The following is a 26,324-nucleotide window of genomic DNA, read 5'->3' as shown; positions in this document are numbered from 1 at the left end:
TAACTTCTCTTCCCAAAATAAATCCCCTTCTAATACCTTCAGTGTATTTCTGTGCATTTAATTTGGAATATTTGTTCCTTGTCTTGGAAGAAAATCTAAGGAAGCTGTGAGAAGGGAAGTGGATTGATTAATTAATTAATTAATTAATTAATTAATTCATACAGACTGAAGTCCTTCAAAGTCGCCCATACACTCAAGAAACCCCTCTTACTTTCCACACTTCAAAAGCTGGCATTCTTACAGTCCTAGATCTGATCTACATTCCCTAATGATCCCAACATGCAGCTATGATGTGACCCCGGGATTTGGGAGGTGGACTGAGCAAGAATCTTCTCTGACCAACCGTTGAAGCACAGGGCTGTGATAGGTTGCCATTTCTGCAGCAGCATTGCCTTCCTTGAGGTGGCATTTCTCCAAATATAGATACAATCCCTCTGGTTCAGAGATGCATCAAAATGCTATGCAGCTGTGAAAGGACATGGGATTCATTCATTCATTCATTCAAAGTCCTTCAAATCTGGACCCTCTTCCTTTCCAAACACCAAATGCTTGCATTGGAATCCTACTGCCTATCCTTGTTTATGGCATCATGTGGTCCAACAGGGATCGACTCACCCCTCTACTGTAACTATACCTTTGTCCTGAAGCCTCCATCAGAGTGTACAATACAGAACAGTGGAAGGGTTGTAGGAAATAGGAAACTGGTTATATTGAATGCATACGGTCCGTGGGGGCATTTGTTGCCTTCCCAGTTCCTTCTCATTTTGTCTGTATTTTGCCACAACCCTCTCATTTACAGAGATATGCTAGCTGGCTGTCATTTGGCTCTGCTTTTCTCAGAGTGGGACAAATTTACTCACAGATAACTCAAGGGTGCCTGAATCCTTACAGCTTTTAGGTTTCTGTTTCCTGAACAGATGATTTGCTTCTTGAAACAGACACGGATATTATGGCCATGCCAGCGATATTATTCAACACATGATTTGAAGCTTTTATTGATGATATTTTGCAACCCTTCCCCACTTTTACAAAAAGAGATTTCCATTAAAATCAGCTACTGTACATGGGATGACAATTATTTTCTGTTTCAGCCACACATTATTAAAAAAGGCTTGCTGTAGTAAAGTAAAGTTTAAAGTAGTAAAACAAGTTACTGTTGTTTATACAGAAGTGGATCCAAACAGCCCTTAAGAGATGGAAGCAAGGCCCACCAAAATAGAAAGAGTCAGGGAAAAAAGGACATTAAAATACACACAACATCACAGAGTGCTTAAAATACGTCTGAAGGGGAAAAGATAATAAAAGGCAAGGTCCAGCAAGGAAGTGGACACGTGTCAGGAGAGAGTGAAGGAAAAGCTGGTCTTCTGACTTTCCTTGAGAGAAGCTTCTGAGGGTTTTGAATTCTGCAAAATGAAATCAGAATTAGTGCTACAGTAGAAGGGGGAATCCCACAAACACCATCCTGGAGTAGAATTAAAAAGGGTGAGTATTTTTGATTACACACTATTAGGTGTGTAGTTCCAGTTTTCTAAAGTGAGTGGCAGACAACACACTCGGGTTTCAAAATGAGATGTCTAGCGGTGGGTGCAAAAACCTTACGGTTATGACAAAAATTAATAATCGGTTAGCCATCAACCTGACCTTATTTGGAGAAAACCTAATTTTGAAGAATTGAAGACAGAATTCTGATTTATGATTATTCTGATTAATGCTAAGAATTTACTAGTGAAGAATTCATCCGTGGTTAATTCTGCAGGGCTAAGACACTGTAATAGTTAGCATGGTATGTAAGTGTGCATCAGCAGAGGGCAACATTGTTTGGCCTTGGAGGCAAGGCCAAGTCAGACCTGGTGTGTACTTGGATGGGAGACCAGAAGGAGACCCCAGGGATCTAGGCTAGACTGGAAAGCTGCCCGAAGAACGCCTACTTAAGCCACTTCCATACTGTTGCTTAAAAAACTACAAGGATGTGTCTGTGAAGTTACTCAAAATCAAGCTTGACTCAAAGGAGATTTTTCCTTTTAAGGAAGATCAATGATATTTTTTAAAGTTGGGGTGCTTTACCTACCCCAAAGGTGAATTAGCCTTTTATTAATTAAACAATGAAGTAATTGTATCAATTTATACTAATTGTGTGCTGCGTTTATGTAATTGACTTTTGAGAAAATATCTTCTGAGCCCGTTAGGAGAATTTGGTCCTAAAGCGTACCATGGCAATGTGTGTGTATGCATGCCCACAAATATATACAACACACCCAACGATGCCACTCTGCTTTGTAATTTGAGACTTCTTGACTTCAAGATAGCCTTTCCATATACAGATCACTACTATCAGCAATATGTTGGCCTAAGAGCATAATAAAGATCAATTTGATTTGATATGATCAGCAGGAAACATTACACATTCTTAAGAACCCTCCCATTCTCACATCTGGATATAAATGTCCAACTATTTCTGACTTCTTTTTCTTAATTGACGCTCACATGATTTTAATGCAAATGTTGCTCCATTTTATAGAAGACATACCTTCTCAGATTCAAATGTATTACTTTATTTTACTTAAAATATCCAGGCACCTGTGGAAACAAGTATTCCATATCAGTATGCTTTAAAGTACTTGCGCTAGAGAGACAACACTTTTCCAGATGGCTTCTAACATTTGAAATCAATAAAATTTAAAACCCCAAAACCAATCAAAACCAATCAAACAGCATTCAAACTTCTAAGAACTGTAAAATCCAACAAATTTCATTCGATTCTGAGTTGAAGTCCCACATTACTATTTTATGGCAAAGCTAGCTTTGAAAAAAATGCAGCCAAATTAAAAGGTGTTTATGCTACCCTTCCATGACTGTACCAAGCACTTCAAAGGGGATTTCAATATAATTTCTAAGAAATAGGGTATGGTTGCCCATAAAAGAAGATATTTAGACACATCTATATTTTGGCGTCATGTTTCTTTGCTTGGTTCAGCAGAAATAGAATTGCAGAGATAAGAAGTCTCTAAAAATATGGAACTCTCATGAAACCTGAAAGCACTCTATAATATGGTTTTCAGTAAAGAAAGAAAACTAAAAGATATGAAATTGAATCCCTACTCTTTCAGAAAAGAGGTTAAGGCTCTGGTCCTCAACCAAGTCCTCTGAGCTGTATTAATAATAATTTCAACTGTTCTTATGAAGTTTTCCACTGTTTACTTTTTGTTTTAGAGTGTTATGGCCTTGAGTGCCTGCTAAGTAGAAAGGAAGGGTATAAATGGAAAGAATAAATCATGAATGAGGCACAGTATCAGCTTTGGCAACCGCGAGATGTTTTTCAGAGAACAATTTCTCCTCAGTCACCCTGGTATGGAGCAACGTCTTCATCACGGTACATCAGAATCCCCTCAAACCCTCAAATTCAGACAGAAAATTGTAACACTAAGGGTTATGGCTTCAAAAAGGCAGGTGTTTCCCAAAGCATACTGGCACAAGTAGTGTTGTCTAATCTGCCTGCTGTACATCATTTCACTATAGGCAAACACTTCCTGTCCAATAATGTGTGCTTCCAGGCACTGATCACTTCTTTCTCTGGCCATCATTTTGTGGGGGTGGGGATGGGGGTGGGCTGGACTGTCTGCTCCCTTCTGAAGAGACCCCAGTGGAGCCTCTTTTTTTTTCTTCACTGGTGGATGGATGAAACATTGGACCTTTTTAAAGGTCCACAATGGAATGGAGACCATTTCAAGAAAAACAACAACAGATGAAGTTGGCAAGAGTTCTGACAGTTTCTCCTTCTTCTCAAGTGACAGGAGGAGTGAGAAAATGGCGGTGGTGTTTGGTTTTACCTGACCTTCAGTAGATGCATCAGACAGAGAGGTGTCAAATACAAAGGGGAGTCAGTGAAGGAAGGAGGATCGTACAAAAGATTTAGCAATGAAAACTACACGTCCTCAATGAAAGGAAAGAGTTTGGTGCTTGTTCTTCTGGCCCACATAGGAAGAGTGAAGGGCTGAAATCCAGAAAGGATTTCTTAAATCAGCTTAATGGATGGCCAACGGAAAAGACTGGGATTGTAAGAGGTTGTTGAGATTAAGCACCTTTTGCATTGTTCCTCTTGTTCTTTATTGCTGAGCCTACAGCTCCTTCCTTCTCCATTTTGAACACAAGCTGTTAATGGGAGAACAAGCCTTGACAACATGCCTTAAGGACACACTGAAGAAAACAAGGCCTATGTCTTGGATTTATTTGTTTGTTTGTCTTGCTGGCTGTAACTATCTTGCCTCTTTCAAGAAACTTTCTAGCTACATCTGTGGAAACAGCCGTCCTTCGCATTTATTTCTGAAAAAGCAACAGCAGATTTTGCTGCTCCTTAATTCCATCCAGATAAACTTTAACAGAATGAGGCTGTAAATTAAAGAAAAAAAACATTTTGGGAAGTAATTAAAGAGTTATTTCAATATCGTTTCAAAAGAGCAATGGACATTTGAATCCTCATCAAAGGCTACAGATTTGCTGACTGAAGGTTGCAGTTCAGAAAAGGCTTTACTTTTGAGTTAATCTGCTCAAACTTTCAGCAGCGCCTAGTCATTCTTTCCTTTTAGGACGGATACAAATCCAAGACTGCAATTGAGATTAAATAATTAGAAGATGCTGTGTGCAAGTTCTGCTGCTTTTGTATAAAGAGACATCATGGAAACATCCATTTTCTAGAATTGCAGTCAAATGGGGCCTGGAAACTATGGTTCTTTCAGGAACATCTGAAGATTGCCCAAAGCAGCCGTCTTCTAAATATTTCATAAATGCATCTGAACAGACTATGCGTCGCTCGCTGGGCTTACATATGAGCAATCATTTCTGCCTCCACAGATAAAAACGTTTTTCCAAGATCCTTTTCTGTTGTAGTATAAAGAAGGAGCGATAAAAGCAGCGTATTCGAGGCAATCTAAACTCTGCAGAAGTCGGCAGCTGTCATTTTGTGTTAAGATAAAATCCTGATTTCTTCTCCTTCAAAAGTGATTGTTGAATTTATATTCATCAGTCTGGCTGTAGGCCCACATCAGACACTGAACACCACTAAGAAGCATTCAGATTCTGCGGCAAGGTGTTGTTTTTTTTTTTTTTTTACAACACTTAGTTTTTATTCTTCAGGATTTTGAAAAATGAGGTTGGTTATTCCCCCAGATGTCAGACCTGAAACCAATGTTTTCGGAGTATGGATAAGGGCTATCTGTCTGACTGCTTTTTTCTAGCTTGTCCAGAAATACATTAGAAAGAGAAAGGGGGAAATGAATGTTAATAGAATCTTGCTGAAGACAGAGATTACAAAACCAAACGCATGACTGAAGGTTGAACTGTGCTTCATTTTCAGAAGCTGAGCCTCAAGACTAATTTGAAGTTTACATTCTAAATAGTTGAATAAAAACTCAACCTTTCTGTGTGGCAGAGCCAGTGAACATTACCACACATTGACCACCTGCTGGATTGACAATCTAAATATTCCATCTGCCATCCAGTTGATGGTTGAGACAATCACAAGACTTTAAGGAAAGTCAGTTGACAAGATATTTATACCTTTCTAGGAGGCCAAAAAAACAGTTCGAACAGGACCACTGAATTAGCTGAAAACACTAGTATCATCCAGATACATTCAACAACAACTCCCAGAATCTTCAGCTTAAAGAGGTAAAGACGAATTACATTTCCCATTTATCATTCAAAATATCGTTGCTTTCTTTGTAGAAATCATTTACACCTTGTTTTCCAACTTATAAAGCTCCTTCTTAAAAAAAAAACAAACCCACAAACTAATTGTAGCATCAAAAAGGATATACACAAAGAAAACTTTTTAAAAATGATGTACCATTGGTATATGACACCAGAGAAATTGTCTAAGATGTATAAAAGTACTTCTAAACCCTGCTGGACATGTGAAAAACATGGAAGGGACATTTTATCATGCATGGTGGACTTGTGAAAAAGTGAACAGATACTGGATACAAATACATATAGTGATGCAGAGAGTTTTAAAAATTAACACTCAGATGAATCCGGAACTTTTCTTATTAGGACTTATGGACACTCAACTAGAAGAGGCTCATGGATGATTGGTTTCATATATGGTACCTGCAGCAAGGCTATTATATGCACGAAGATGGAAGATTACAGAAACACCCATAATGGAGGGATGGACCGTGAAGATGGCTGAGTTTGCAGAAATGGCTAAATTGACTTGTTCGATCAAGGAGCGAACTACAATTACTTTTATGAAAGACTGGAAACCCTTTATAGACTTTTTGCTGAAAATGGATAAAAGTGAACTGCTGATTTTGGGATTTATTGATTAAAAAGGTTTGTTTATGGGAAGAAGGGAACTATGATATGCAAGATAAGAGGGTGAAGATGGTCATTACTATGTTTGTAACTGCTGCAAAGAAGATCGGAAGTTGCTTCTTTAGATATCTTTCCTTTTCTTGCTTTTTTTGTTATTCTTCACTTTTTCTTTTACCCTTTTGTAATCTTTTTTTCTACCTCTTTTTCTATGTTTCTGTCTTCTTTAAAAACCTTTGTAAAATCTTAATAAAAATTATTTAAAAAATAATTTTAAAAAGGGATGTACACATAGCCCTATATCAAAACTTATTTCAGATGGAGGTAATTATTTCAGGTCATCTAGAGCAAGAATCAACTCCAGAGGAAAGCTAAGACCACTTTCATTGAGAGTGGCCATAATAACAGGATCTTGCAAGTCTGACTGTACTGGGCCTCCTCCCCTTCCTATACGGATGTGAATTAGGGAGGTGTCTATCTGAGCTGCTTACACATTCTTTCTGCTTGCTTTGGATTTAAGCTATGTTTTTCTCCTCGTTATTTTTGTAACGGATCTGGCCTATCTCTATCAAGATCATCTTCTTTACTCTGTGCATTGACCAATAAGGACTTCAAACTCTCATACTGGTAAAGTCCAGGATTCCCTGCAAACCATCATGTTGGTTCTAATAGTTAGTGCTAGATCATCTCTTTGTAGTTCAAAGATGGAACCTCTGCAGAATTCAGACCAAAGGGCAGGGGTAGAATGATAGTACTAAGCTCTTCCATGCCTCACAATGTCACGTCTATTTTTTACTTCTCTCTCTCAAAGCTGTAGCAGATATTAACTGAAAGCATTCCTAAAGAGCTATCAATTTTTTACTGAACATCTGCTTAATCACTTTGGAGATACAGCATTTTCATAGCAAGATGTTCTTATTAACCTCAAGTCCACTTTTCCTGGTAACCCCAACTGTATCCAAAAGAGAGGATATTTTCAAATACCTCTCCCCCCCACAATAATTTGAATTTTATTATTCACTAACCACTTATTTCTTTAGCACTATGATAAAAGGCACTTTGTAATTCTGTCATTTTCCAATTAAATTAAAGATGATATCAATGTAGCCACAGGAGCAGAAGTTGTTGCCAACACTTATTACTGGCACTTTGAAACGTTGGTCAGCCTGATCACAGATAGGCAGTGCATGTCTATGGGAACCTTTTAGCACAAGAGTATTGGGGGGGGGGATCCTTTTTTAGATGCCCCCAATGCTTTTTCTGGCAGCTTGTTTATATGCACTGCTTTGAATAAGTTGCATTAACTCCCAGCTAAGGGACTTTGCGTGTGTCCTCCAAAGAAGAATTTCAGTTTTAAAACAGGTGGATGCATATAAATTAACAGTCCTACTTCCAAGGTTATTCCTTCTCTGTAAGAATATTCAGAAATTATTCATCGCTCAACTAATCTTGGAGAAATGCTATTAAGACCAGCCATTCACCACACTACTTACAAAAACAGGGGTAGCAAAGCCACCTCAGAAGAGAAAGGAAATGAGATAAAGTAATCCAGCCTCAGAGCTAGGGCATTTGTCACACCACCATTATTCCTACTCCTCAATCCCTCAAAAGAAATTTGAAAATAACCCATAATCTTCTCTTCAGCTAACTTGGAAATGCTGAGAAAACAGAACAAAAGTCCTCTTGCTACCCAGAGGATTTCAGCAACAAAGAAAGCCTTTCAGTGACTCAGTCCGAAAGAGAATTTTGCTCTTTGTGTGTGTGTCTGTGTGTTGTTGTCTAGGCTGCTATCTTGTTCTTGTCCTTTATTTTTTCTGTTCTTTCTTTATTTTGTTTTTTACTATTTGTATTGTATTTTATTGTTTGTTATATTGCGAGCCACCCAGAGTTGTCTGGTGGCCAGTGGTGCCTAAATTAATAAATTAATTTAAATTAAATTGTTTGTTTTCAATTATAGCTGGTTTTAATGTCCAATTTTAAATTTAGAGGTTTTTTTAATGGTACACCATAGATGGCAGCATATCAAGTTAAATAAATAAAAGATTAAAAAGAAATGGAATTAAAAAAAAAAAAGATTAAAAACCAAGAAAGGACAGAGGACCCTGACAGAATCTTATCAATTTCATCCATGTTTCACTGGAATGGAAGGAGGAGGAGAGGCGAAGTTTCAAGTCCACCATTCCTTTAGAGGACCTGAAATTTAGGAACTAGGAAGAGGAGTATGGCAAAAGTTCCCTCTGATGGGTAAACCAATCTCCACACTCCAGGACTTCCAGCTGAAGCCCAACTTCAGAGTGGTTCTTGTTGCACCTCTGTGCCAAATAGGGACAACAGCATGGGATGACAGGAGTACAGAGTCATCTGGGGAGTGGTGCAAACAATTGTGTGGAAAGGCCTACTATTTCCTTAGCATTATTATAGGTACTCTGGCATAACAAAAAGAGTTCTTGGCTAGCAAGGAGTGAGTTATTCCTTAAGATATGAAAACAGCACTTTAGCTGCCCTTTCTTTACCTTTCTTCGTTGTTCTTCATCTCCTGTTTTCTTTCTGTCTTTGGTCTGCTTGCACGTGTAGCTTCTAGCCTATTGCAAAGTAGAAGAAAGCTGGTGTATGATGTTAAATAAGACACAAGCCTTTCCATTTAAACAAATGGCTATGTGTAAACTTCTCTTTAGGCAGCTTCCATCATCCATATCTACAGTATCTCATCAAAACATTGCTCCTAGATATTGCAAAGGTATTTTAAAATGGGTGCACTCATTTCATATTTATCATACTGTTGGCACAGAAAGAATGTCTCAAAATTTAGGGATATGGGAAATTTCCCAACTAAACACTCGTCAGATGTATTTGTTTTGCAACTCTAGAATTCCCAGGCACTAGGGTCAAATAGGTGGTAGCACCAGAATTACCTTCTCTGGACTCCAAACCTAAGCAGCTTAGTTAGTATCTGGGTAGAAGATGACTGGGGGGACGCGGTGGTGCAGCGGCTTAATGACGCTGAAAGTTGCTGGCCAGAAATGGTCGATGCTTCAGCGATTCGAGTCCAGCCTTCGCGTTAAACAGGGTGAGCTCCTGTTTCCTCCCCAGTTCCTGTCAACCCAACAGGTCGAAAACTCACGTGAGTAGACAAATGGGTACTCTCACTCCGGTGGGAGGAAAAATGCTGGCGGTGCCTTGGAAAGGAGTCGGGAGCAGTTGCCGGTAAAACGCGAAAACCGCGCTCGCCCGAAAAGGGCGCGAAGCAACAGAAACCCTGCCTCCTGCATGCGCCAGCTGGGCCCTGCTCTAGGAAGGAGGCCCTGGCAAACCACTTCCGAAACACTTGCCTTGAAAACTGCAAGGACTCATCCAAGCAGTCACTGCAGAGTCAGTAATGACTGAGCGCAGATTAAAAAAAAGAAGATGACCAGGAAATGTCAGGGGTATAGACCGGATGGGAAGCTAAAAAATATTGCAGAAGGAGGGAATGCAAACCACTTGTTGCCAGGAAATCTCCATGGATGAGTCCCTGAAATGATCAAGGGTCAAACTTGACCCAGAGGAGACTTGTAAGGGAATGCTCATAGACATATATGTTTGCTTATTTGTTTGAACCTATTTCTACTTAGAGTTGCCATCTTGTCAAGTTGGTTTCTTTTGCTACAAGAAAAGGGGAGAGAAGTACATTCTTGATATTTCTCTCCTAGAAACAGTTTTGACACTCACCAGCGCTGATGTTAATAAGCTTACCTGAGGCGTGAATTCAGGGCTACAGTAGCCTGTTTGACAGGACATCCTATGAGGTGGACCTAAATCCAATCTACTTAAGAATTCCGTGGTTTTTCTGCAGGATGAATACAAATACACTTAGAGATCTTTCATGGGAAAAAGTAACAGTCTGTATTTGATCCATGAAATCTAGACTGGATTATGAAATGGACAAGAACTAGCAAGTAGCATTAAATATTTAAAAGTACAGTCAAGAAAATGCTTTAAAGATATATATTCTCATCGAGGGGAAGAGAGAATTAGAACATGAGTTTCCTGCTTGAGTTTCCAGCATGGTTACTATGCACATATTGTTGATAGAGGGAACCAGTTAATCTAGGAATATGAGTTTTAGATGGGACTGCGTTCTTTATAGGAATAACCAGGCACTACCTCTGAATCCTCAAGGATGGTCTTTCAACGGTTTTGCCTGGAGTGTTGAACTTTCAGTAGATAATTAGTCCTATCCACAGACATCCATGCATAGTAACTCCAGCTTGTACTAAAGAAACACACCTTCTATAGGCTTACCTGGAAATTTCAATCAGCCCCAAAGGCTGCTTTAGCGCTAGTTGTCTGGCACCCATGTTAGTCCTTAGTTTACCTATTTGTTCCAGGGCTCAAAGCTAGGTGCTAGTGCCAATCATTCAAGTTCCCTACAGGCCACCTCTCCTATATGATAGGTCAGCAGGGTTTATCTGAAGGAGATAAAGCTGATGACTATAAACAGCAGAACATTTCCAGTTACAGCCCCAGTGTAGGTATCTTGCCTATCACATTCTTTAATTAGCTTCTGCCAACTTGTTAAGATCCATTTTTTAAGAATAGGTTTTGGGATATTCTAACTGGGTTTTGTCTGTAGTGGAACAGAGGACAAAAAATCATTAGCTGACCTATTGCATTTCTATTATCAGCAGTTGGCTTTTATTCAGTTTTGACTCTTAGCCTCTTTTAGAGAGACCTTTCATGTAACACTAGAAGATGCAACTCTGTGCCTGGTAGAATACTCGCAGTTGCATCTTTTTTCTTCACCATGACGTCTCTGCTGGTTCTTCATCAACAAATGGATCTGGGGAACTCTGACCACTAATAGCTAAAGTTCACAGGACAAAGGATATATCATTGTGGTTTCTCAATGTTTTGAAATGACTAAGGGGTTATGTGGACCGGTGCCAACTAGAACTGGAAAAGCAAAACGCTTCTCATCCATTTCCCCGATCTAGCAGCTCTGCAAGATGGGACGAGAACGGATGTGTGCCACACCTGAATGAAGCAACAAGATGGAAGACCTAAGGTGATTACCTCCCCCTTCTCCAAAAGTTAAATCTAGTTGGCTCCAATCCACGCATTACAAACAGGCATCATTTCAAGGAGAACCTTATCTGTTTGCGGGGAGAAATATTCCAAACAAGCCTGTTGACATTACTCCAGTCAATTCACATCTACCTGGAAATGCCTACAGTGGATAGACACACGTGTTGGCTTTTGCAAAAACAAGAACCCCAACTGTATAAGGTACTTGCTGTTATGGAAGTCATGGTGTTTGCAATCAAATACATCATTTTGCTGTATAGAGCATTAGGCCTCTAATATTTTATAAAGTTACCATACAGTTTGACAGCACTCTATAAATATATGTATAGTATTTCTTTTTCTAGCAAGAAATAAGACATTTGCTTGATGTTTTGAGCAGACTGCTGAAACAAAAAACAGATGCTTAACAAGTCACTAATCTGATTTCCAGTCACTCCAACAGTAATGCTGAATGCATGACTAATCCTAAATAATTTACAAACATAAGTATGTTTAGTTGTGGCTTAACATCACATGTGAACCCAGCCACTGCGGTCTTGAACACCATTGTTGTTCCATAAATCCAAGTTTAGCCACCTTTTCATTGGCCACATAGTTCAGGCTTTCAGAACTGAAATGTAAGGGTAAACTTAAAACTAGTTCATTCTGCCTTAATGGGATTCTCTTAAGGTGATTGTCATGACAACCAAATGTGGTACTGTATTATATTCAGCCAAAACCAGCTCTTGGAAAAGTTATAGAAAAATATATTTACTGTAATACCAGTGTTAACTTTATAAATGCCGAACAGAACTGAAATCAATCCATAGGCCAGGAACACACACAGGTTTTAAAACTCTGGCTTACTGAATAACCATAATCTGCTAAGCAAGAGCCAAATAAACCACATTATGATTTAAGTGTGATACGTGAATCCCACACTTACGTTATTGGTCTCATTGTGGGCTTACAGGCCAGTTAAACCGCTGAAGGCTAAGAATGGTGGCCAGTTGAGAACTGGTCAGGAGGAGCCAAGAAAGGGAAGGATCAGCAGCTGAAGGAGCGTGATAGATTATCAGGGAGAGAGGAGCAAAATTAAGTACAAATTAAGAAGGGCAAAGGGAGAAAAGGAACTAAAGTTATTGTCAACCTCAGCAGGAAGGTTTGGGGTGGAGATGATTTCCTTTTTTTTTTTTTTACAATAACTTTATTAAGTTTTGAGGGAAAAAAATAAAAAAACTAACAAGAACTAATATTAAGAAAAAGAAGAAAAGTTGAAAAGAGAGAAAATAGTAAAGGTTAAAAGTGCAAAAAGGAAAAAGAAAAAACAAACAGAAAGAATTGACTTCTGAGCCTTCTCACAACAGATGTAACAATATACTGTACATCCAACTCTTACTCTAAGTTTTAAAAACGACTTCTATTATTTCTATTAATCCATATTATTTGTAATCGTCAAATCCATACAGTACAACAAAACTTCATTTTTTTCAATAACTTGCAAAAAGTTCAAAAAACGGTTTCCAGGTAGTATTAAAATTACACAATGTCTCATCACAAATCAACGCCGTCAATTCCACCATACGGGATGAAGAGGATGTCCAACACAACAAGCTGAGTCAAGGTCCTTAAAAGTCGGTGCAGAAAACCTTTTTCTGGCAGTTGTGAGGCAGGGAGGGACTCTTTCTGATGTAACGGGGTTTCTCTGAGGACACCTCCCTTGCCAATTCTCCCTTCAATTTGGGTGTAAATGTCCAGCCAGGTGGAAAACAGGGCACAGAAGGAAGGCACAATGGTAACTAAATGAGCATACCCAAACATCATTTAAGCCCTTTCGCTATCTCTGTTTTGACACTAACCAGTTATCCTTTGAACATTCATTATCTTCTCTCTGACTGCACTGTCTCTTAGGATGGGTGTGTCAAAACAGGCAAGATGGCAGACATGATGCCTCATCCGCTATCTTGCCTGCTTTGACTTCCCTGCAGAGGCCGCTGAAGGGGCCTTTTCTTTTCTTGGAAAGTTGGGAGACCCCTCCCTTGATAAAATATGGGCAATAACAGTAGGACATTAAAAACTTTCGTCCTACGCACAGTTAGTTATTTTCATCTTGGTTAACACTGTAAGGATTGGGTAATCTAATCTTATATTGCACAGCAGCGATCGGGAAAAAAGATCGATTGGAATTTTTGCCACAGCATCTTATTTCAGTTCTCATTAACTTTTCCAATCAGCCATTTTTATTGCCAATACTTTAATGTTATTTCATGCCTTTTTCTTGCGTGTTGGCAGCTTCTGCACTTCTTCACCTTCCTTTTGCGCTAACCTATTAGTGTTTTGCTGGAGGCAATTTCAGGCCTCGAGATTTCATTTATTATTTTGAACCAGTTCACATAAATCCTGACTCCAAAGAAATTATTAACTATGAGGCTATAGCAGAGGTCTCGCTTTCAAGACGTCCTGGGCTCTTCCCATCTGCGTGGGCAATCTGCTTGGATATTTTCAGCCAGCTTGAAAGTCAGATTAATGGAAACAATTAGAAAGCACCCTTACTGGCATTCAAATGGCCTTAATTACTGCACTCAGGCAGGATGTCTAAACCCTTCTAGTTTCTGTTGTCTAGCTAAAAACTTGACATTGATCCAATCATCAGGAGAAGAAAAAAAGAAAAGAAAAAAGTGGAGATCAGAATGACAAGAGCAATTCCAGAAGGTTCCAAAGAGGGTTTAGGGGAAGAAAGACTTGGCTAACCCATTAGCAACTAGATGATTCATGCCCTTGCGTTCATGACTAATAAAATCAACTGTCCTGGGAACATCTACTCCCTGCTTCTAAAAAAGCCATAGGAAACCAGGTCCCACTTCTGTTTGGGTCTCATTTGTCTTTCTGCATTTAGTAGACTGCTCTAAAGACGACTTGGGCATTATGAACTTCAAGAAGTGGTCTGAATAAATGCAGAATTTGAGACTCAGGATGGAAGGCAGAAGAAGCACTGATGTCAGTGATAATCCAAGACATCTGGTTGCCTAATTCAAGCAGGAAATGATGCCCATCCATGTTACAGACACATAGAGCAGGGTTTCCCAACTTTGTCAACTTTAAGATGGGTGGACCTCAACTCTCAGAATTCCCCAGCCAGCATGCTGGCTGGGGAATTCTGTGAGTTGAAGTCCACCCATCTTAAAGTTGCTGAGGTTGAGAAACACTGACATAGAGGATAACACTAGAAGAAAATAGCATAAGTCTCTCTCCCAGTCAATTAGAATATCAAAGCAAAAATAGAACTGCTGCTATTTTATGAACCTTCCTTTTGACAATCCTTCACCTTGACTATGGGATATGTAGATGCAGCTTCTCACCCTTGTTCCAGATGATCATGGACCACTGACTTCACTTCTGGTTTGTCCAGGAGCATCTCACTGCCTTCTAATGTGCTGTAATGTACTACATGGGACTCAGAGGTGTCTGCAGGCTGTGGACACACATAAAAGTGGGTGGAGCTTCAATCCCACTGTCACAGCCACCTTCTTGTCTTTTGGACCATACCTGGACACCCCTGAGAGGTCTCCCACCTCTGAGAGGACTAAAGTACCAGATCAAAAAGGTCTCCTCTACCAAAGTGCACCATGCCAGCTGAAACATAACCATGCAAAAGGATAGTTTAGCCTGAGAACCAGATGCTAGAAATGAAGAAAATTATCTCCATTGAGCAGAAACGGGTGGCGAGGGTCTAAGCAAAAGTTTCATCTGAGATGGAAGTGTTGCCTTCTTTGAAGCCCAACTTACACAGAGTGATCTTCCCTGAGCATCTGCTGCCTTTGCCATTCTTGCTGCCTTCGTTTTTCTTCAAGTTTATTGGCCTAGAATATGAAAGCATCAGGTCAGCCAGAAGCTAAGCATGAACAGGCTGGGTAACAAAATGAATCCCCTCAGAGCCCAGCTATATTTTTCATTGGAGGTCTGCAATCTGCTCAAGGATTTTTGAGCCTCTTTGGCAGAAGTAAAAAAAAAACAACAACTCCATGTCACAGACCAAAAAAGCTAAGCTATATTTGAATATTGCATACACAAGACTTAAAATTTGTGATTCTCCCTTTTATTTCCTCCTTGGACAAAACTGTGAGGAGGAAATTTGTTTCTATTTTCAGATGAGCATCGTTTATTATTCTTTCCATCACTAGAATAATGATTAACCTTAGCTATAGTTTGGGAAAAAAACAGCTATGAATGTAATATTTTTTTAAAGGTGACTTGTTTTCCTAACGAACAACTTGCTTGAGTTTGGACATAATTATATAATCAAAGATTAGTTGAAACATAAACAAAAACTTTCCTTATTCTAAGCTAGAGAAGATAGAAAGGAATGGGACTTTCAAGAGAAAGCCATGGTTTGTTTTACTATGATTTACTGAATAACTGTAGTTTACTAGCTGGTTTACACATTATGTCTTGCGTGTGGTCCTTATAATCCTTCCCAAAATTATCACCAAATCATAATTTTTAGTATGACAGAAGAGCAACTTCACCACGTACAGTATCTAGGGAATCTTAATATTAACTGAACTTTTCTCTTTTTTTGTTCCCCTTTATTTTCTTTATATATCTCTGTATTTGCCTTTTACCAATGTAAAAACATTTAATAAAAATTAATAAAAAATATTAATTGAATTAAATACAATCAATTACATTTAAACCTAAATGGAATAAAATGTAGTCTTTGAATTGGCCTTATCCACTTCTTTGCCCTCATTCCAGCTATCTTCTGGAGCGTAGTCCCCAGAATAGCCCTCAAAGGCCAAGGGCAGTATCACAGTCCCCTCAAAATTGCAGACTCTTCTTTTAAGCCAAGCCAAACAAATCATAATTAGGGCTTAAACCTTAGTCTGATATTTGAACCCACATGGAGTCTTGTACCCATAATGGTTAAACATTCCATGTGAATGAGGTCATACCACAGATTAAAATAATATATACTGAGAAGGTATGTTTTTCCCCAAATCCAATTATGTTAATTCATGTGTACACCACGATGCCCACCTCATGAGGTCCACCTTACCTTGCCTCTTTGAATGGCCTTCTTTTTCAAAATGTCAGCTTCTTCAGCCTCTCTCTTGTTTCTCTCATAGTCTTCTTTCTTCAGCTAAAACCAGAAAAAGTTGCACTCGTTGAAAAGATTGCTCTTTAGATCAGCAAGTTAAACCTTGGAAGATTTTGTAGAAAAAAGGGACAACCCATTTCCTCTCCAAGTGGGTAGGCTGTCTAATAAACCACAACCCCTTTTTGCTTACAGAATACCAGGAACTGTTGCTTTTAAGCATCCATCTGATAATAATATCCTAAGGAGAAAGTAAAGGTAAGCTAGGGCATGGTGGCTCATCCTCTAGACAGGTGACCAAGGTAATCTCTCCACTCATCCCTTCATCAAGCAGGCTACAGTGGCTATCAAAGTGAGAGGCCAACATGGTGTTCAGCATTGGTATTTCCTCATGTGTGTGACTTTTAAAATTCTGAAGAATGCTTCTGTAAAGTTTGCTCTGGATGCCAGGTACGATAGCACGGAAAACATGTGTTTATTAGACTACCAAAGTTAAGAAAAATAATAAAGCCCTAATAATAAAGCCCTAACATTACCATTTTTAGCTGCCCTAATGTGAATTAAAAGCTGCTTTAGCCAAAGTGGCATTTATCAAACACTCTTTGTTCATTATAATAACATTCAATTTTCAGTAGCACCATCCACAAAAATCCACATTTCCCTTCCCTTGACGTCCTCTTCATGGTTGAAAATGTGGGTGCACACAGTGGGCAGTGATGACATTACAAATTTTGTAATTTGTCCACCCATCATTTGCAAGATGATCTCACAACACACAGGGCATCATCACAGCTTGTACCCAGATTCCTGTGACGGAGAACAATGAATGTTTCCCGATAATAATCATCCTGCTCCCTCATCAATTCAAACTGAATGTCAGCCAACTCCGAATGTCTTATGGTAAATTAATCAGAAAGCCTCTTGCTCTCGGTCTCCAAATCTATGTGGATGAATAGCGAGAAGTCTACCAAAATATCTAATCAGCAATTCCATTTCATCTTTGTGAATCTAAATCCCTCATCCCAGCCACCTCCAGGAACAGCGGGACTTACAGACGGTACTAGAAGAACACAGGTTCTGCAATATACTTTACATCAAATTACATTCTGCAATACACTTTAAATGCAAAACATGTAGTGAATGGCTACATTCCCCATACATTTCAGAAAGCACTTTTCCTCAATTTCTCAAAAAGCTTAGGAAAGATCAGTTGCTGCTGAAAAGTACTTTGGTGCAGTTAATCACGGCCTCACAATCTCGGCTGTTGCAACAGTGATGTCATCTGTCCCAGAAGGAAAGAGACACACACAAGCATACACAATGTTCACACACCACACTCAGCTTTGTTTTGTTTTAACCATTAACCACAGTTGGTTTAACAAGCCACAGTGACATGATTCACACATAACCCTAACGGGTGGGTACACACATGAAGCTAAGCCAAAAACAAACCACATTTTTTGATCAGCGTTTGCAGGAACCAAGCCATAGACTGATACCGCATGTGCTCATCTAGAAGAAGTCTGCCATTATTCACCCACTATAAATGCCAGTTTTGAATGCTGCAAAATGATGCATCCTATGGCACAATGGCCACATTGCCTTTAGGGAAGCTGAAGGAGGGAGGGTCAAAACATTTGGCTTGTCCTGCTCTCAGGAGAGTGTATCTGAACTCTCTGAACACACAGCTTTGCTTTCCAGGGTTTCTGACAGTCCAAAATAAGTCTATTGTTTCATACCAAAGAAAAGGTGAAGGGGATGAACTCATGTTATAGTGGAAATGCACATTTAGATCTTTTCAGTTCAAAACCAGTGTTGGTTGCAGGGAGTGCTGAGAAATGGTGAGATGGTGAGGGATGGCCAGGGAAAAGAATTGTGGTTTTGAGTTGCTCCCGCAGGCTTCCTGCGATCTCTTTGGAACTGGCTGCCCCCGGGTTGGGCTAAGACACAAAAGATTTTAGGATCTAAGCAGATGTAATATGAATAGTTACAGCCTTTTACGTGAATGGGGCCATCATGGAGGAGGACAAGACATTTGGGCAGAATAATAGGGGTGTCCTAGAGGAGAACAGAGAACAGGGGTGTCCACAGGGCAAAATCAAAAAAAGATGGTGGCCACAGTGATGCAATCAAACCTCCACATGTTTTTTTACATGTGTTGCATTTCCTTCTTGACTTTTTGACCACACTTTGTGACCACGCCAGAAAGAAGGGAAACTATTAGACTTACCCTAGCAATGCTAAAACAATATATTTGGGGTTTGTTTGTCTTTTTTGGTTTGTTTGTTTGTTTTAATAACCCTCTGGTCAGAAAGTTAAAAAAAAAAAAAGCTATGAAAAATGTGTTTTAATCCAAACAGATTAGCCGTTAGAGCTAGAGGGAATCTCTTGATTGTGGCAGGCAAAAAAATCCATGAATAAATATTATTTCAAGCTTGAAAAAAATCTCCAGATGCTTCTGTTTTCCACCCCATTTTTAACATATAGTTTCTGAGCCTGGGGTAAACTCATAAAGTTTACAAAGTCAGTACGATTTCACGTTTACTCCTTGGTCCAATCTGGAAAATGTTTTCTGTGTCCTAAATTTAAAGTGAGGATGTAAAATTGCCACACTAAGAATCTTCCCTAAAAGTGGATAGGCAGACAAAATCCTCTCAGCACTTGTTTTAAGGCTAGAAATATCTTTCAACTCATGCTCACGAACCTAGAGCAAAATATGGGAGATTTTGTGTTTCTGTGCACTTGTACCTTTTACCAACTAAAATATGGAAAGGTTAAGTTAGAGAAATAAAATGTTTCCCTTCTTGTTCCATGCAGTGCATAAGAACTGACAGCTACATTTTAGCTGACCTTTTGCTGGTATTTTGATTGGGTATACTCAGATTGCTGTTTCTCCCTTACTTCAGCCTCTGTTGCTCTTCCTCCTATAAATACAAGTGGTATATTAAAACAACAACCACACTGAGTTCACCCTAAATAAAGATTTAAAACAGGCAACATTAACGTATACATTAAACTAACAGCAGTGATACCCTAGCTCAGATATTGCTTTGTTCTTCCCGAGCCTATTAAAATACAAAAAAGGGGTCAAATCTGACCATAAATCTCCACTGGGCTCAACAAATTGCAAGTTATGTATGCATTGCAATACTGCAGTACTCAGAATGTAGACACCCTGTTCCAGACATGCAGAGAATGCTAATGTTATGTTATTTTCATTCTTTTTTTTTAAATCCTTTTCTCGACCATTTTCAGTATAAAACTAAATGAGGGAAATTGACAGATGCGAATAGAAGTGATTGCTTTCAGCAGTCTAATAGGCAAGACATAAAATTACATCCTTGTCTGTGACTTGAAGGAAAGGACTTCAACTTCTTCTCCAACCGACAGGACATCATGATAATGTGATTCAGAAGATCTATCTATCTATCTATCTATCTATCTATCTATCTATCTATCTATCTATCTATCTATCTATCTATCTATCTATCAGACTTGTCCCCGCCCATCTCCCCACAATGGGGGACTCTATTGGCAGCTTCTCAAACCACAGCAGATTGTGGAAGGGTTGATGCTGGATCTACTTCCGCAAGGGTTTGGTAGGGTTGTGAATAGCTTGAATCCAGACCAGAAGACCAAGGGATCAGGAAAGTTATTGGGCCCTTGAGGCTATCTCCTTCTACCAGGAGGCAGAACATGGTATTCAACCATGCCAGTTAAGGGCTTTGTTTTTCTGTCAGAATCAGATCATGTTCATGGCAGTGTATAGCTAAAATTTTCAAATGTAGCCAAGAACCAGCCCAGAAGACAAAACTCATTTCCATATATACATCACAACTCATTCAGTGTCTAGGCAAAGCTCCAGATCAATCAACCATCAGAGATGTTCTAGGGAGTTGAAGAAGCAGGACCTACTTGGTGGTGGCACCCACTTTTAGATATAATCCTCTGGAGAAAAAGGCAAAAAGACCATATGACTCTTGTATTGAATGCACTGCACTGGTTGTCAATTTGGTTCTGGACTAAATATAAACTGTTGGTCATTACCTTTAAAGCCTTATACTATTCTGGTCTGAGCTATCTGAGGGAATGACTCTATTCTAAATCAGTCTCCATCTTACTGAAGTCATCTGACATTTGCCTACAGCTTCTGTGAGGTCATCTGGTGGTGGCTTGGGATCAAATTTTGTGTTGCTCCCTCCCCGCCCTGTGATGCAGAGTGGAGGATGTGGGATTTTTGTTATGGCTATTAAAACACATATTCTTGTACATTTGTTTTAGCTCTTGATTTTAACTGTTAATTTGAATGATCAGTTCAGCTTGTTTGTTTTAACTGCCATTTGATCCATTTTTAATCTCTCAGTTTTAAATTTGCTTTTTGTTATAAACCGTCAAGAGACACGGGTAGTTGATGGCATGCCACCTTAAGTAAATAAATAAACTAACCCAAAACATGGCTTTTCAATGGAATAGTTTATGTTTCTACTCCCCTTGGGTTGCCATTTTAGTTCTTTTTCTTGTTGTTATATACCTGAATTCTTCACCGGTGTGATTATTCTGTGAATGGTTTTATATTGATTGCAATGTTTTATTATTGTAGGCTGCCTTTAATTTGTTTCTGAAATAAGGTCAAGGATGGAAAGTTAAAAAAAAAGCCTACATCAAATGCAACAAGAAATTTCTTCTACTCCCAAGGACAGAAACTGTCATTAGAACAATTTTGCAAAGGATGGTCAAGAGGCAAATAATAGAGTGTAATATAACAAAATAAATTTAAAAAGAGGCCAATTAGAGACTATTTCTTTGAATAGAAATAGCATACAAACTCACAAACAGGATTTCTTTTCTCCAGTTAGCACTGGAAAAGCCCATTCTTGAGAAATGAGAAATAAAACTTGTATTTTTCTGTAGCTAAAATTTTTATATAAAACTATTTTTGCATAGTTTATATAGTTATGATTTTAAAATCTACTTCTAGCTAATTACCCAAAACAATATTCAAGAGTTCTGACAAGGAAGCAATTCAAGCTTCTTTGATTATACAAACAAACAGATGATAAATCTCACTATTGCTCAATCTGCTTTTGAAGGAAATATTCTCACTTTTCAGACTGTTCAATACTTCATTACTTCCTATCATTCACCAGCCTTCAAAGCAATCTTAGCACAATTTTGGACAGAGTATTTCAGATAAAAGTTGACTGATCAATCTGGAATTACTACTGCAATTTGATCAAGAATTTAAATAAAGATTTTTTTAATGATGCCGTTATTCCTTAGGACCTCATTATTAAAGAGAAGATATTTTTAATATTCTGTCTTCATCTGATTCCATAGATTTGCTTTCTACTACTTAAAAGTATATCAATAATGATACAATCTCTTCAAATATTTTATATATTAAAATATATATCAAAACGCAAACCTCAGAGTTAAAAGGGAAAAGAAGAAAAAACTACTACAGCTTTAAGCTTCTTAAAACAACCCAGTTAGTTTTCATTTTCCAACAACTGATCTTTGAAATACAGTCTGAATTCTTCATGAAAAGTTACAATTCAAAGAATCATCGTGACACCTCCTTGTTCACTTACCTAATTTCTGAGGTTTCAAGATAATTGGGCTTGGCTTATGCTGTTCCTTCCATTTTGCCAAATCTTCCAGCTCTTTATTAGCAACTGAAACATAACAAGCAATGGAAGCAAAGTAGAACTCAGTAGGGGTCCAAAAATATATGAATCAGGAATTGTTCCAAATCTAAGTACTATGATTCTCAAGAAGCAGAAAGAATCCAACCCTAGACCTGTTCATCTCCATCATCCATAGGTTTACTCATATAACAAGGATGAACAAGGAATATTTGGGGGAGGAACTACAATACATGCTGAATACATGTAGTTAATAGGTATAGCAATTCAAGGTATCACAAATGGCCATTTTACAGATGCAAAGGGAAGCAGGAAACACATTTAAGTCCATCAGAAAGGCAAAATGCAAAATGATTTAATGCTTTGAGATGGAATGGAATCATCTTCCTCATGCATTCTACGAAGCTCACCATTCAGTAAGTGCCTTTTATTAATACAGGGAGTTGATTTGTATCACTGGATCACCCCCCATTTTGTTCTTATCAATATACGTGGCCAAGATCTATTTTTCGTTAGAGATCTTCCAGCAACCCAGGAATATTAAATATATGGCAAGCCTCTTAATATGGCCAGAAGAAAACATACTATGCCAAGTTTGGTTAACAAACTAACCAACCCAACCAACTTACTTCTTTGTAACTCATTCCTCCTTGCTGGATTTGGAGGGATCACAAAGTATGGGCCCGAACTAGAGAAAAGAGGGGGGGAAAGCATAACGCAACCGTTCAATGATTCATCAGATACAGTAAGTTACATTTACAGTGTTAAATAGTATTGTAGCTTACGACCTTAAATGTTGCCAAGGTCACCATGTAGCAGAATGTTCCATCAAGACTATTAACTTCAGGCACCTTTGTGCATTACTTGACACACAGTGTTTATGTGAAAATCTGAATTCTAGTACTTCTGCATAGGTATTTTCAGTATGTTCACTAGCCACATGAATTATACCACAATTAGAGTCTATTACTTGATGAAAAGAAACTCTTCAGCAAAAGATTGGTGTTTATCATGACAACCTTTCCTGGAATTCATGAGATGGGTTAGACAGCTAATGTTTATGAAGATTCTCAGCCATCCAGGTGGAATTGTCTGGAGGTTGAGTCACAGCAACTGGACTAACCAAAAAGAAAAGACGTCCAGTTGCCGTGACTCAACCTCCAGACATAGACAGCTAAGAAGTCCAAAAAGGAAGTAACCCATTTCATTTGGAGCAGAGAAAGAGAGAAAAAAAAGAACCTGAACCCAGCTTTTGATTTTCATACAGCATATCAGAGAAATGAAAAATCAAGGCCAGCTGTCTGTCACCACCTTTAGAGCAACTTGGTCCTTTCTGAATATCTTGGACATTCTCCAAGTTGAAATCCCAGCCGATCTGGAGACAAGAGGCTGGACAAGTGGACTTTATGGGCTGCTTTGATCTTGTAGTTAAGAGACAGCAATCCTTTAAATCATGTCTATCTGGAATTGTGGTGCAATGATGGAATTAATACTAGGAACCAACACGGCATGAGGGGACTTACAACAACTCCTTCTGCTGCAATTAATTTGACCTGGTCCTCTAGGCTTACAGGGTTAAATACAGACCAGCAACTTTATGTGGAATGACAATTTTGGATGAAAAGCCACAGGCGATGGCTAGAAGGAGAATATTCCCAATATGGCACTAATCTAACTTTAGATACCTTCCTTGGGGCCTACCAGAATCCACTCCCACCCACCAGTCGTCAGCACTTTCTTTGTTTCCAGGAATGCCCCAGAGAAGCCCTTTTTTAGAAAATAGAAAGCTGCAGGTGGAGGTTTAATCTGAAAACTAAACCCCAGAAACAGGGCAAAAGTAAACCAGGGTACTAGGTTATCCTCTGGGAAGCTCGACAAGGCAGCAGGGGGCACTCTGATCTGGAACTGTTTCTCTTCTTCACAAGAGCCATCCAGGGAACAAGCAAGTTGCCGCTTTTCAAAGCATGTTCTCAAAGTTTCAGAGATATGCCTCCAGCCCAAACGGGTGGGGGCTTTTGCTGCAAGGAGACAATGGGAACGTCAAAGCATAGGAGGAGGAAGTAAATGGGTTAACAAGTAAACGGATGTCATGGTATGTGGGATTGACCTTGGGGAAAAGGGAAAGGTTAGATAAGAGGCAGCTGAGCCTGCAGCAGGAATGTGGGTGGGGCGAATGGCTCAGAAGGGACCCTCCCTAGTTTCCTGGGCTGTAAAGGGGACGGGGGAAAAGATGTAATTTCAGACTTGCAAGATTCTGTGAATAAAGCAGAATTAGCTCATCTGGTTGTGTTTCCTGTCTGGTCTACCTCACAAGGCTGACAATGGGTTAACCCACACTTCTGCTCAAGCAACAGTGTGCTTTTATTTCCTAGGAAAACTCTAACTGCTAGATCATAATCATCATTCTTCTATCAAGCATTTCCACTAGGAGAATACCCTTTCAACATGGATAGATTCTCATGACATTTTCATGACAGCAAAGTTAAAGATAAAGACTTGTGCAGTTTCTGGTAATAGAAAAGATAGATTGTAGTGTGTGTGTGTGCATGTGTGTGTTTCAGATATTAGAAAACTACAGCAGACACAAGAAATTTCAGTATACTTTGCAAATGTAATAAAGCAAAATACATAAATAAAAAAATGATACTTCTAAAGACTGTACACACTAAACAGATCCATAAAAGAGTACGGAGAATTAGAGAAAAACAGAAGTGATAATGCGTCAATTTCTTCTTTTAATGAGGTCTTCTGTTTGCCACAATGATCAAAGTGCACTGCCATTAAATCTTGATTTTCTGGAGCTCAGTGCAATACATTTCACATGCACTGGACCAAATTCCATAATTAACATCATGTGCATGAAGATGTCATTATGCAAACTGACACAAATAATGTCGTTTGCATTATTTGCATAATGATGTAATCACACACATGACATAAATGATGCCAATGATATATTTTGTTTCATTTCTGTTGCCACAATGACATTTAGTAGACTTTGGGGAGCAACATCTCCCCCCAATTAGTTCATTAAAATGAGGTGACATTGTATATGCAAATTAAATCACAATTAAACTAAGAGGGCTTCCAAGCATGACTTTTATTGTAGAATTATCCTGCCTGCCTCTGTTGGAGAATTTTATGGGAGCCCCACATTGCTTTCTTCTTGTAACAGTCTTGTACCAAGCCAACAGCCTAGAAAAGTAGTGGAGTTTAGTACCACCCTTCTGGAGAGGCTAGATGGCATATGCTCTGGTAGATGGCAGTGTTAGATGTCCTTGGCTGATCAAAAAGCTAAACAGGGTCTGACCTGTTGAATGGGAGACCACCAGGCTACAGGTTAGACAAGGAAGTTAAAAAAAAAAAACCTATCTGAAGAACATGATGGCAACCCCCTCCGTATACTATTGCCAAAAATTCTACAAAGAAGTATTCATGACATTGCCAGACCTTGAGCCGGATTTCAAGACTTTACCTTTGGATTTTTAAAAATGGTGTTTGTTTTATATTAACTGGGGCTTATATACCACTCCAGGACAGCAGGACTCTGTTGCTCAATTAATAATGCTCAGTCATTATTAAGAAAAGAACGCAGCAGATACGAGACAAGTGGGGGATTTTGGGGCTCCTTGGAGGGGCAGTGCACATTTTTGGTTGTGCCATTTGCTCACACGCGAGATGCAGGTTTAAACAGGGTTGGAGAAACCAGGTTTGGCCTGGAAACCTAACTGGAACCACATTCCTCCTTTAAACGCTCCTCCTATCAAAAGGTGCAGACTTGGGTCTATAAAATCTGAAGCAAGCATGTTGGGAGAAAGTTCTCCTTCCTGATAAACCCTCTGGGCATATTGGGGCTTTGTTGGAGACCACATCTCAACAATGTCCTGAAGCTATTGCCACTCTCCAACAGGGTTCCTCGAGAGTTTCACAGCAGCGAGGGGGTGGCCATTCTTGCCTAAATGGGGCCACGGCCTGCTCTCCTTAAGACACCCTTTTAGGGTCAGCAGCTCCCCAGGTGGTGCCACTTACTGCTGTTGTGGACCCTCTGAATCTGGGTCTCCGTTGTCTTCTCGGAGGGAGCATCCCACTCCGGCTTTCCTGCAGCACCCCACATCTGCCCAACTCATGGCTCCTGGGTGGAGAGATGCCTGATTCCTGCCAAGCCTTGCCTGGAGCTTGAAGGACCAGCTCTGCCTTCTTTCTCCCTGCACATGCATTGGCGTCTGTCCCCG

At 39.3% G+C, this 26,324-nt stretch overlaps 1 protein-coding gene across 2 annotated transcripts in view; it reads right to left on the bottom strand.

Annotated features, from left to right (window-relative positions):
* Positions 1-632: 632 nt before the first annotated feature.
* Positions 633-26,324, bottom strand: part of EPSTI1 (epithelial stromal interaction 1) — a 32,581-nt gene continuing 6,889 nt past the window's right edge. For both annotated transcript variants that reach the window (XM_088139480.1, XM_088139479.1), the window contains exons 3-11: positions 22,722-22,780; positions 22,039-22,122; positions 19,298-19,371; positions 16,409-16,492; positions 15,139-15,212; positions 10,042-10,135; positions 8,823-8,891; positions 2,528-2,577; positions 633-1,403 (exon numbers count right to left, since the gene is read on the bottom strand). In XM_088139480.1, coding sequence (XP_087995606.1) covers positions 2,557-2,577; positions 8,823-8,891; positions 10,042-10,135; positions 15,139-15,212; positions 16,409-16,492; positions 19,298-19,371; positions 22,039-22,122; positions 22,722-22,780 — 559 coding nt within the window. In that variant the 3' untranslated portion in view covers positions 633-1,403; positions 2,528-2,556. The remainder of the gene's footprint in view (positions 1,404-2,527; positions 2,578-8,822; positions 8,892-10,041; positions 10,136-15,138; positions 15,213-16,408; positions 16,493-19,297; positions 19,372-22,038; positions 22,123-22,721; positions 22,781-26,324) is intronic.

This window comes from Python bivittatus, unplaced genomic scaffold (assembly GCF_059951505.1).
Source record: "Python bivittatus isolate LINGU-HERP-01145 unplaced genomic scaffold, Pbiv_v1 ctg000210_np1212, whole genome shotgun sequence".
Classification (NCBI taxonomy): Eukaryota; Metazoa; Chordata; class Lepidosauria; order Squamata; family Pythonidae; genus Python; species Python bivittatus.
The sequence above is the reverse complement of the archived record's forward strand: the minus strand, read 5'-3'. Positions and strand labels throughout refer to the sequence as shown.